Consider the following 13,344-nt stretch of genomic DNA (forward strand, 5'->3'; position numbering starts at 1 on the left):
TGCACCCACAATCTGAACCAGTGAACCCCGAGCCGCCAAAGTGTAATATGCAAACTTAACTGCTGTGCCACCAGGCCAACCCCTGTGGCTAATTGATTTTTAACAAGGGTGCTAAGATTATCCAGTGGAGAAATCATAGTCTTCTCAACAAATCTTGTTGGTATAACTGGATATCTATATGCAAATGAAAACTTTCATCTCTACCTAACACGATATACAAAAATCAAATCAAAAGAAATCAAAGACCTAAATGTAAGACTTCAAACTGCAAATTTCTTAGAGAAACCATAGGTATAAATGTTTGTAACTTTGGATTATCCAATGGTTTTTTGAATATGACACTAAAAGCATAAGCACCAAAAGAAAAAAATAAATAAATTTGACTTCAACAAGCTTAAAACTTTTGTGATCACAGAATACTATCAAGAAAATGAAAAGACAACCCAAAGAATGGAGAAAATATTCACTAATCATATATCTCATATGAGTTTAGTGATTTTTAAAGAACTTATTGGAACGCTTTCGGGGCCTTGAATATAATAATATAGACTTGCTCCTTTCTATTTGCCATAGAAAAGCAGATGGTTAACAGTGTTGACTTAAACATTGTAAAATGAATCAGAACACAAATCTGAACTTAAACTACTTCTATTCAAGGCTGCTTGGATGATAGTTCAACACCAAATACCTTAATGATTTTTCACTCACAGCTGTCTGATGGCATATTATATGGAACTCTACATATTAAGGGATTTCCTTGTAGGTCCTTTTTTTTTTTATCTGACTGGATATCAGTAATACTCCTTTCTTAATAGGCATTAAATACATGAGTGAACATGTGCGGGGGGAAATCCCTGGAAGACTCAATGCACTTTTTCAAACCCCCTTCCATTTATCCCAGAGAGCCAATGCTCAACAGTTCCCCTCAGTTTGTTCTCCTAAATATCTCTGGATCCACCTCTCTGAGCTTCAGATTCATTGCCACTATTTCATTTTAACTCTCAAAAACTCATTTAATTTAACACATTAGCCCTCTAACTTGTCTTCCTGACTCCATCTTCTAAAAACCCATCTTCAATACAGTTAACAGAGCAATTTTTATAAAATAAAAATCTGATCACACAGATTGTTAGATTAAAAAAGAAAACTCTCATATGAACCACCTGCCCCAGAATCACCTACAGTCTGCGTTTCTATACTGTTCTCCAGGCAAATTGAAAACATACTTTAGGGATGAGAACACGGACTTTCTATTTAAATAAGCTAAACAGCTGGGTGACTCTTCCTCCAAATTTTCAAGTCTACATACCTACCAGACAAAGTCCTGGTATATTTTAGAACATGCGAGCTTTTGATTATCTGAAGTCTGCCCTTTTGAATACTATCTCAAATGAGGCAACCAAGGGCAGCTAACATTTATTGAGAGAGCCTTCTGGGCCAGATGCAGATCCAGAATCACTTTATATAGACTATCTCCTTTCATTCTCAAAGTAGCTTCATAAAATAAGAATTATTATTATTACATCTATTTTATTGCAGATGAAACTTAACAACAAAAAATTTGAAAAACTTGAGCAGGCTCACACATATTTCTGGATTTAAACCTTGGCTGACTGTCTCAAAACTCTACACTGTTAATTATCAGGCTTGTGATAACAGCGAGTGACATTTGAAGTACATCCTAGAGCCCCAGTGGTAGTGCATGCTGTTATAGTTATGTCTATAAAATTATGAAATGATTCGTATGTAATTAAAATAGTGTTTTTTAGGGAGGTCAATATCATGTGTTATAGAGTAAATGAAATTTAACGTTTGTGTTGCTAACTAGAAGATAGACTCTTCCTAAAGTACCTCAAGGAATGATAATCAGAAAGAGAAGTAGGAAGGAAAAGGGGCATTGTGCTGAAAGCTTTCTTTTTTTTTTTTTTTTTTTAAAGATTTTATTTTTTCCTTTTTCTCCCCAAAGCCCCCCGGTACATAGTTGTGTATTCTTCGTTGTGGGTCCTTCTAGTTGTGGCATGTGGGACGCTGCCTCAGCGTGGTTTGATGAGCAGTGCCATGTCCGCGCCCAGGATTCGAACTAGCGAAACACTGGGCCGCCTGCAGCGGAGCGCACGAACTTAACCACTCGGCCACGGGGCCAGCCCCTAAAAGCTTTCTTTAAAATGTTATGAGAAGGTTAAACAATTGAAGGACAAATCAAGTAAATTTAAAACGTGAGTAAAAATGTTTTACCTTAAAAAACTTTTAAAATTGATTTCTTTCCTCATTTTTTGAAAAAAGAAATCTTTAGGAGTATATCCTTGAAGGCTTGTTTCACTTGCTGGTTCCTTAGAGTATAAATGCAAGGATTTAATAAAGGAGCAACTGAGGTGTAGATAACAGCTACACCTTTGGATAAAGTCACTCTTTCCTTTGCTGATGGCTTCATGTAAATAAAGATACAGCTCCCATAAGTAAGGGAGACTACGATCATATGAGAAGAACAAGTAGAAAAAGCCCTTGTTCTTTTTTGAGCAGAGGGGATTTTTAGAATTGTCTTGATAATATAAGTGTAGGAAAGAATCACTAACAGCAATGTGACCACGAGTGTTACAACAGCAGAGACAAATGAAATCAATTCTAGGAAACGCGTGTCTGTGCAAGAAATCTGCAGCATAGGCGAAGTGTCACAGATGAAATGATCAATTACTCTGGAAGCACAGAATTCCAGTTTCAGTCCCGAGACCAAGGGTGGAAAGGTAATCAGAAAGCCAGCTGTCCATGAACTGAGTACTAGTTGGTAGCACATTTTGCTGTTCATAATGATGGGGTAACGTAGAGGTTTGCAGATTGCTACATAACGGTCAAAAGACATGGCAGCCAGTAGGTAAAATTCTGTAACTCCTAATAAAAGGTAAAAGAATAACTGAGATACACAACCATTGTAGGAAATGACTCTGTTTTTAGACACAAGGGTTATCAAGAATCTGGGAATACAGATTGTTGTAAATGAAACTTCCAAGAAGGAGAAATTTCGGAGGAAAAAATACATGGGAGTCTTGAGGTGGGGATGCAGCAAGGTGAGGAGGATGATGGATAAGTTCTCTATCACACTCAACATATAGTTTAGAAGGAGAAATATAAAAATCACAATTTGCAATGGTGGGTCATCAGTCAGCCCCAGGAGAATGAACTCTATCTCTCTTGACTGGTTCTTCATTTCAGATTTGAGTCCAATTAAACAGACATAGCGAAACAACTCCACAAGTAGAAATAACCAGATTTTCTAAAAGCTATAAACATAGGAAAAACATATTCAGGAAAGTAAACAAGTTCAAAATGTTGATTCAATTTTACAAGAGAGATGATACTTAAAATTATAGCACAGACCAACATAAGCAGCCTCTTGGTGACTGCTCCTTTTAAGCCAGTGGTCTTTACAACTCCTCTAAATTCCTTCTTTTTCACCGTTTGAACGTGAAAGATAATTTAAATTTCAGCTGATCATTCCCAGATGAACAGAATTCTGTTTAAATGTTCTAAATAGAGAGAAGATAAGTATTACTTGAAATCTATTTTCTATGTATACTTCATATATTATTGAAAAAGTTCTTATAAAACCTCAACAAGTACACCAATGTCAACTTGCAATGTTTATTCAAAAATTCTTAGCTCATTAAAATGCTTTTTAAATATATGGAACAGACAGAAATTACATATTTTCTCTATCACTGAAATACTCTAATATATACCATTAATTATTTTGTCCATTGCGGTACTTACCGATGGTTTCATTATGACATTTCATTTAATTATTATTTTGGAAGGGTTTCAAATACATCAATCTTCTCATAAGCAGTTGTATTTAATCAGGAAGTATTGAATATTTCATCTACATAAAAAATAGAAAAATATCTGACAGTTTAAAAGTCAGTGAATATTACCTGACCTGTGGTTGCAGAATTGCTTTCATTTATGATCTAGATAGCTATTCCAAGGAATAAATGACCTACCGTATCCAGGAGATATTGATATAACTTTCCTCCTGTGGGAATATGATAGAAACAAGAGTTAACAATAAATGAAGAATATTCTCTCTTTTATAATATTATGAAATATTCAAGTATTTCCAGAAGAAAATTAATTCCAATGCTTTTTTGGAAAAGGATTCAATACAGATATGCAATCTGGAAAAGATATGCATCTGCTAATATCTTCCACTTTCACTCATACTCACTAAAATCACAGGACGCTATTATAGATGTTCAACTACAATCCTCTTTCTGCCAGATAAGATTGATTTTCTGGGGGCTTTTCTTATATATTTAAATTGAGAAAAAATCTTCATAAAAATTCTAATGTAAATGCCATGCTCTAAATGAAAAGGTGTTTGAGAAATCTCTCGGATGACAGGAACCCAAGTTTCGTAACAAAGAGTGATTGCTTCCATTTGTACACTAACAAAAACCACAGTTTTATCATTTTCCTCATATGAGACACAAGGGGATTAATTGAAAAAGAAAGAAGAAAGAAAAGGAAATGCCCTCTGGAGACAGGTGTCAGGACATACCAATTAAGCAAAAAATTAAAAAACAAAGAAAGGAAAAAATTAAAAAAGAATAGAAAACGAACAAATAGGGAAATAAAAACCACTGAGAATTGCTTTAACTACAAAACTGAAGGGGCAGCCTCCCAAAAGAGAACTACATGTTATTTAAACTCTATACTTAATGCCGACAGGAATTTCAGATATTCCACTGCGCTTGGACAATATGACCCGTTCTATTGAAAAAGGGTTTACCCTCAAAAGGAACCTCTTTCTTTTTTCCATTAGGCAATTTGCTAGGATTCCATTAACTTGATTGTGACCCACCCTCAAAATTTAGGGTTGAGGGGGCAGTACATAAATTGGTGATCTAGTGGTTAAGATTCAGCACTCTCATTGCATAGGCCTGGGTTCGTTTCCCAGCCAGGGAACCACACCACCCGTCTTACTGTCAGTTGTCATTCTGCGGAGGCTGTGTTTCACTCTGATACAGAAAGCTATGCCACAGGTATCCAGCTGCCAAAAAAAGAACTGGCCGTGAAAACCCTGTGAACAGCTGTGGAGCACTGTCTGATATAGCACCAGAAGTTGAGAGGATAGTGCAAAACACTGGACAGGATTATACTCTGCTGTACACAGGGTCACTAGGAGATGAATTGACTGGACGGCACTAACAATAAAGTACGTAAATTATTCCCTAGTTATTTTTATTTTGAAACAACATAAAACATAAAGAAAAGAAATACACAACGAGGATCTTTTATTCCGGAAACATTTGATGCTCCATCTACTACTCAATGTAGTAGTGTCTATTTATGAGAAACAAGGACATTGTACTAGATAAGCACAATACGACCTTCATTATCAGGACATTAACATTGCTACATTATTAACATCTTATTATCCAATTCTATTCAAGTTTCACCAATTGTCTAAAAATTTTTCCTTTACACAAAAAAAGAATATAATTTAGAATCATGTTTCATGTATTTGTCGTGATTTTTTAGTCTCCTTTAATTTGGAGTGTGTCCCTAGTTTTTTCTTACCTTTCAAGAATGTTGACTGGAAATTATTTTCTGGTAGTTATGTATTATGTCTCTCAATTTTCGTCTGAAGTTTCTGCATGATCATATTCAGTTTATTAATCTTTAACAGGAATATCACGGAAGCGATGATGTCTTCTCATGAAATCTTATCAGGTGTCACATTATTTCATTTTTTCCCATTATTGATGATGTTTTCTTTCACTTCTTGATTAATACAGCTATTTATAGGATTGCTCACCATAAAGCTACTCTTTTATCTTTGACATCAATAAGTATTTTGTGTAGCTACTTTGGATGCTATATAAATATCTCAATCTTTGGAAAACTTCTAATTTATAGATTACGTTTTTATCACTATGAATTTGTGGTTTCCAATTTTATTCATTATTATCATTATTTATTTTAATGTTCAATTCCCCCAGATTTGGCCAGTGTAGATCCCTTCAAGATTGTTCGCTTGTCCTTTTGACATGTCTCATCGATTTTTGATGGCTCCTTTATTCCCTGACACCACAAAGTGCTCCAGCTTCATATTTTACCTTTTCTGCACCAACCTTGGTCTAACGATTTTTTCAAGGAGTTCTTTTTTTTTGCTATAGTGAAGAAAATTACTTTGAAGCCAAGATCTGGGTGATATGGGTGCTATGTACACTCATTGTCACTGGGGATCAAAATTCCCAGACCCTCACAGTGGACAGTTTTACAGATACACACACATGTACACACATAAGCACATACATAGACATACGTATAAATATATACAGAGAGGTATATATATACATACACATATATACAGAGATTTATACCTATATTTGTTTCTATAATTTCTCTATATACTGAATAACACAAGTTCACTCCAATACACCAATCTGGCACCACAGAGTCTATTCCATTGTATTCATTTGATATGCAATTGGAAAAAAAAAATGTAGCTTAGATGATGATATTTACTCCAGATGAAACATCCAGAGACGTTTAAGTTTTGATTTTGCCAGGCACCTGAACCCCTTGGTAATCCAGGATAGTCTCTCATATTAAGATGATTTGAAGCTGAAAATACAGCCCTGGGAGAGTGTGCCTACTAGAGTTTCTCAACTCAAAATCTGAGGTGTTCACTAAGTCTCCTCTGATGCGCCCTGTCTCTGTCTCCCTGGACCCAGGAATCAGACAAAAACACTGAGCTTTGCTCAGTGATGACACTTCTGAATTAGCAATTCCCTCAGGGAGAATGAGGCCTAAAAGCTAAGCTTACTTTTCTGGATCTTGCTTCCATTTATTCTAGCCTGATAATTCTTCCCTATCTTGTTACCACCCCAATTTATCTCAAGCGCATGGTTTTCTTATTTCCCATTCCTTCCAGCTGTTTTCCATGTGAGGGTTGATATATATTTAAAGTTCTCTGAAGCCACTTTCTTAATAGTGATGTGAATGACATTTTCCTAAAGAAAAGAGATTGAAACTCATCTACAGATATTTCATGCCCTGTGAAGTTAAGCTGGTTTTATGTAAGTTTATCTGTTCCCAGTGGTTTCACAGGAGTGTTTTTACATATTGAAGTTACTAATCATTTCTGGCTGCAAATATTGCCTTTCAATGTGTGGCTTATATTTTCATCATTGGCTGATGTTTTTGAAAAACTAACTCTCATAGCTATTTCTTTGCCTAAAATGCCTTTAAACTCCAATTCTTAAATAATGATTTTGCCGCATATACAAGTTTAATTTGACAGTCATTATTTTCTCCACATTTTAAGACATAATTAAAATATCTTTGTATCACAAAGTTGCTGTTCAATTATTATTTGCTCTATTTATTTATCTATCTTACTTTCTGACTGCCTTTAAAATCTTCTCTTTATCCTTCAGTTTCAGTAATTCCATTATGATTTGTCTAACCATGGATTTCTTTTTATTTAAACTTGTCTAATATTTATTTGGTTTCCTAAAAATGCAAATTGGTGCCTACGATCCATTACGGAAAATTAGTTGCAATTATGTCTTAATCAAAGTTTTTCTCTGTCCTGGATAGATATGTTCTCCTGCTAGATATTCAATCCAAAACATATTAGAACATGTCCTCATATACAGTGTTTTCTGAACTTGTTCATATTTACATTGTCTTGCCTCTCTCCACTCTATTCTAAATAATTTATTGAGAAGTATTTTCCTGTTGACACCCCTCAAATACTTCACTTAGCTATTTAACCAATATAACTGGAAACATAATGTATAGTTGGACTGTATATTATATACAATATAACCTATTGATTCATACAAACAGGTTGGAAACTCTGGTAGTGATGCTTCTAGAAAATAATTTTTATTATGGCCAACTCTAATATTGTCCTTTCCTGACACAGTTATACTAAATTCTGTCACTCAAGTGCCTGGTATTTCTTTCAGTAGTGAACTTATTTGGCTTTTCAAATATCTGCAGGTCATTCCCACTTTTAAAATCTTCTTTTATTATGTAACTGAATCTTAAACTTAAATAATTTTGTTCAGACATAAATAATTGCTATATTAAAACTAGTCCAAAACTTGAAGAGACTTATGTATTTTTTTTTAGCTACTGATAGAAAGAAACCATGCTCTACTCAATTACAGAAAATGAGTTTATCTTTGGTACTTAACACGTTTCCTGTTTTTTGACAACATCTGTGTATGTATAAATGTATATCAATATGTATCTATCGTTCTATACAGAGAGATATCACAGGATTAAGAAATATGGAGTAGCCGGCCCCATGGCCGAGTGGCTAAGTTCGCGCACTCTGCTTCAGCGGCCCAGGGTTTCACTGGTTTGGATCCTGGGCACAGACATGGCACTGCTCATTAGGCCATGCTGTGATGGCATCTCACTTGTCACAACTAGAAGAACCCACAACTAAAATATACAGCTATGTACTAGGGAGATTTGGGGAGAAAAAGCAGAGGAAAAAAAAGATTGCCAACAGTAGTTAGCTCAGGTGTCAATCTTTAAAAAAAAAAAAGAAATATGGAGATATATTTAGACTCTATCTCTAAAAAAAAATTATACTGATAATGGTATATGCTTCTTTACTAATAGATAAATTCCATAGACATACCCAATTAAAATGAATGATGAAAATATTTTTTACTTTTCAAATGAATGCATGTATACTTTTCTTTAAATTATATTGTAACTTTTCACGTATTTCCTAGAACATCAGTAACATAGAGAAGGGAATTTCTATCAAAAATAAATGAAAATCAGAAAATTACATTTTCTGTGTATAGAAAATAAAATATCTTATCAATATTTACAAAGCTATTTCAACATTTCTGGAGATCCTATTTTTTCTTCCTAAAAAAACTCAGACACAATTTCACTTTCAAAAGAATTATTGAAAAGGCTGTGATTTAAAAAAAATTGTTGAAAGAAGGGGGAATTGCAAACACACAAGGAAAGTCTTATAATGGAATGAGAACTACATTAAACAAACATGCTTGTAAACTGTTAGAAAAAAGAGATAAGGGTGACACGGAGCCCATGTTAATTTGAAGAGGCTACTCAAAATTCATATTTATATATAAATTTCCCTTCATTACATTTCTAATTCATGACATTACATGTTTACATTTTTTTGTGAGCAATACATTCTTCCTCGCCGTGTCCATGAAAGCTCACTTGACCTGCTGATTCCTTAGGCTGTAAATAAACGGGTTCAGCACGGGGGCTACTGAGGTATTTAGTACAGCAATTCCCTTGCTCAAAGACACTCTGTCTTTTGCTGATGGATTAATGTACATGAAAATGCAGCTGCCATAAGAAATGGAGATGACAATCATGTGAGATGAACACGTGGAAAATGCCTTTGTCCTCTGACTAGTAGAAGGAATTCTTAAAATGGTTCTGATGAGATATATGTAAGACAGAATTATTAATGCTAAAGTGAACATTAGAGTAAAGACAGCACAGGAATACCCCATTTTGTCTGGGAATTTTGTATCTGAACAAGAAAGTTGGAGCAGGGGAAAATAATCACAGGTAAAATGGTCAATAATATTAGACCTACATAAGAGGTATAAGAGCAACATGAGTGCAGGGAATATGATTAAGAATGAAACTAGATATGAAGAGAAGACAAGAAGTGTGCAGACTCTCCGATTCATGATGGGCATGTAATGCAGAGGTTTGCAGATGGCAATATAGCGGTCATCTGTAATTATTGAGCATCTACCATTGTTTGACATTGTAGATTGAATTGTGATCAAGAAGCTATCATCCCTACACCTTCTGGATCTTACAGACTAGAGGTGAATACGGACTTCAAATATGACCATTGCTATAGTATACTTGTAATGACAAACAAAGCACAAATACTCATAATGAGAAACCATAGGGAATATAACTTGGAGCTTGTACTTTTCATTTTTCCACTCTTGAAATTCCATTTTACCATTCTCTAACTTTTCAGCTCCCACCCACCAGTATACCACTACAGTCTGAATTCTTCCTACCCCACCTCCAATGTCCATATTTCTGAAAATGACTGGGATTAACAACGCCTTAATTTTTATTTCTCATGCTTTCATTCTTCATATTAATTTCTCTCTGCAGTGTTTCACATTGCCCTAGCATCCCTGTTTCTTGAGACATTTCCTCCCCATGAATTACAGAGATCCATTGACTTTTTTATTACCCTTTCTGCCTCTTCTACTCTTTAAAATTTGGGAGAATCGTTAGAGTTTAATATTTGAACTTCTGTTCATGACCTTCTCTATTCTCACCACATCAATTACCATCTACCTGATAAGGATTGCTAAATCCATAGATCTGGTGTCTAATTCAGATGACTTGATATTATGGCATTTAATTTCTTTGAAATAGGATTTAACCTAGTTCAAAAGTAAAGCTGTCATCTCCACAACTTTTTCTCTTCTCTTTTTTATTTCATTGAAATTAATTACAACATTTACTCAATCCTGTTGGATAGAAACGTTGTGCTCTTACCAGCAAGATTACTTCTACCCAAATTTTTCTTTCTCTGTTTTTACTTGTTTGACTTATTCTTGCTTATCCAGACAGTTTAACTGGCATCCTCTCTGAAAGCATTTATTGACTCTCTAACTCAGATTGAGTTGCTGTTTCAATCATAAAACCTTAATCCTTTCTTTATATGAACACTTAACAGGCTGTGATTTATTTATTTTCAAGTCTCTCTCACTGGACTGGAGTTTAACTCTTATTGAATGCTTAATAATTGGCAGAGAGCTTGGTACATAGTAAGGACTCATCCATTAAGGATTTAATTTTGAAATTCTGAAAAGATTCACAAGCTTTTGGACTGTATCTTTGAAGTCTTGCTTTACAAATTGGTTCCTTAAAGTGTAAATGAAAGGGTTCAAGAGAGATGCAACTGAAGTAAAGAGTAGAGCTACTCCCTTGTTGAATGTGCCACCATCTTTTGCTGAAGGCTTAACATAAACTAAGAAGGAGCTTCCATAAAAGAAGCAGAAGACAATCATGTGGGAAGAACAAGTATAAAAGGATTTTGTCCTTTGCTGTGTAGAGGGGAGCTTCAGAATTGTCCTGGTGATGAATGTGTAGGAAATAATCACTAGCACCATGACCACCAGGGTCACAAATGCCACAAGAAAGACTATCTTCTCTATAAGCCTTATGTCTGAACAGGAGAGTTCCCAAAGGGGCTCATAGTCACAGAAATAGTGATTCAGCCTGTTGGAAGCGCAAAAGTCCTGCTGACTCATCAGAGTGATTGGTACTATCATAACCATTAACCTAGCCAGCCAAGAGCAGAGAACCAGTAGGGTACAGACTCTGCTGTTCATGTTGGTCACATACTGTAAGGGTTTACATATGGCCACATAGTGATCATAAGACATGACAGTCAGAAGATGAAACTCTGCTGTCCCAAGGAACATGACAAAGAAATATTGAGTGAAGCAGCCAGCAAAGCTGATACTTTTGTTCCCTGTTGTGATGCTGATGAGGACCCTGGGAATGAAGATGTTTGTGAGGGAAATTTCTAAGAAGGAGAAGTTCCAGAGAAAGAAATACATGGGAGTCTGAAGGTGAGGGTTCAGCAAAGTGAGGATGAGGATAGTCAGATTTCCAATGATGCTGAGTAAATAGATGAGGAACAGAAAGGTGAAAACCACCACCTGCAGTTCAGGGACATCTGTTAGACCCAGCAGGATGAACTGTCAACGTGGCTTTATTTTTCATTGTTGAATAATTTTGAGTCTCAAAGTAAAAAATGATAGTCATGAAAGAAGAGAAAGGAACAGGTGCTCTGAAATGGACAGGTGAAATCTAAAGAGAACAAAAAGAGCTGGATCATGAACTTTTCCTGTGAGGACATGATCCAGCCCAGTGACTCATTTAATGGAGTTGTGTACTTCCTGGTCCCATTTGCCCGTATAGAAAAGTTTTTGTCATTATTTCCCCACAAGACACTCTCTCCAGTGCCAAGATGAAACAAGTGTCTCCCTCATAGATGATGTTCAAAAACTGTGTGGAATGAGTTAACAAAGGAGTGCCTCCAACAGCTGCCTCCTCCCAGAATAGTTACTAATTTTCTTCCCCGTTATTTACTTTCTTTGCTCCCCACTGATTCTATTCATTGCCCTACTCCCTTTGTCTGCCTAACTCTTTCAGAATTGCTGTTTTTCTCACTCTTCCTTGCTGTTTTTGTTTTTATTTTTCATCTAATTATAGCATCCTCTCATTTTACTTGTGATCCAACTCCCTAAATACTCTTGATGCCAAAACTTTCCAGCTCCTCACTTCTTCCCAATGGATCCTCCAAATTTCCCTGCCTATGTCTGTCCATTAGAATTCAAAGAGCTGTGCAGTATCAAGATTATGTCATTCTGTCCTTTGAACTATTCCACATACCTGTGTAGGGCTCAGTTAGAATAAAAATCTGCATTTACTTACTCAAACACATTCAGAAGCTTTAGATCTAGAGTTTTGTTTTCCCCTGAGGGCGGGAAGGTTTTATTATATTCCAAGGAAATTTTAAGAGCTTTCCTTCCCATATGTACTTCATACCCTAGGGGCCCTTCCTCAGAAGCAGAGACCTCAAAGCACAAGAGAGTAGGGAGGAGGGGTTCTGTGTCCTCCACTGCCCTCAGTGACTGTGTCCAAGTTAAGCCCCAACATGTGAGAGGAAAGCTGCTAACTCCCAGCTATGGCCATGGGCCCCTGGCCCCTTGCTTTCCTGCTCAGCAGAGCCCCTCCCATCAGAGATTACAGGTTCTTGCACTGGGGAGGTGGTCTCTGGCTGGCCCAAGCAGAAAGCTAAGGCATTCAAGAAATGCTCCATGGAGGCTGCCAGGTGATGTGTTGCATTCCTGGTACTTTCTGGCAGCACTGACTTGCCACTGAAGGGAATGAGGGACAGTGGAGGACCAGGGGCTGCCCCTTGCTTATTGCTTTATGCCCCTTCTCCCACATAGCCTATTTCTTGTTTCTTTCTTTCTTTATTGATTGATTGTTGATTGATTGATTGATGAGGAAGATTGGCCCTAAGCTGACATCTGTTGCCTATCTTCTTCTTTTTGCTTGAGGAAGAGTGGCCCTGAGCTAACATCTGTGTCAATCTTCCTCTGTTTTGTATGTGGGATGCCACCACAGCATAGCTTAATGAGTTGTGTGTAGGTACATGCCAGAGATCCAAACCCATGAACCCTGGGCTACTGAAGAAGAGCGTGCAAACTTAACCACTATGCCACCAGGCAGGAGCGCCCCATAGCTTATTTCTCAGGTTGGCTTTTCTGT

General features: G+C 36.3%; 2 protein-coding genes and 1 pseudogene across 2 annotated transcripts; all 3 read right to left on the bottom strand.

Moving 5' to 3' along the window:
- Nucleotides 1–2,266: 2,266 nt before the first annotated feature.
- LOC106822825 (olfactory receptor 6C6-like) lies at nucleotides 2,267–3,202 on the bottom strand. Its single transcript, XM_014828191.3, has one exon. The coding sequence runs from the start codon at nucleotides 3,200–3,202 to the stop codon at nucleotides 2,267–2,269; it is 936 nt and encodes a 311-aa protein (XP_014683677.3).
- A 6,019-nt stretch (nucleotides 3,203–9,221) lies between these two features.
- LOC123280017 (olfactory receptor 6C1-like) lies at nucleotides 9,222–9,791 on the bottom strand. The gene has a single exon (XM_044756417.1). It carries the CDS (start codon nucleotides 9,789–9,791, stop codon nucleotides 9,222–9,224), a length of 570 nt encoding a protein of 189 aa, XP_044612352.1.
- Nucleotides 9,792–10,838: 1,047 nt separating this feature from the next.
- On the bottom strand, nucleotides 10,839–11,787 carry LOC106822824 (olfactory receptor 2AP1-like; annotated as a pseudogene).
- Between the last annotated feature and the right edge of the window lie 1,557 nt (nucleotides 11,788–13,344).

The sequence above is a fragment of the Equus asinus genome, chromosome 22 (assembly GCF_041296235.1).
Source record: "Equus asinus isolate D_3611 breed Donkey chromosome 22, EquAss-T2T_v2, whole genome shotgun sequence".
Classification (NCBI taxonomy): Eukaryota; Metazoa; Chordata; class Mammalia; order Perissodactyla; family Equidae; genus Equus; species Equus asinus.

Coding starts and splice junctions, on each gene's coding strand:
- LOC106822825 (XM_014828191.3), bottom strand. CDS start 3,202: ATGAAGAACCAGTCAAGAGAGATAGAGTTCATTCTCCTGGGGCTGACT.
- LOC123280017 (XM_044756417.1), bottom strand. CDS start 9,791: ATGTCAAACAATGGTAGATGCTCAATAATTACAGATGACCGCTATATT.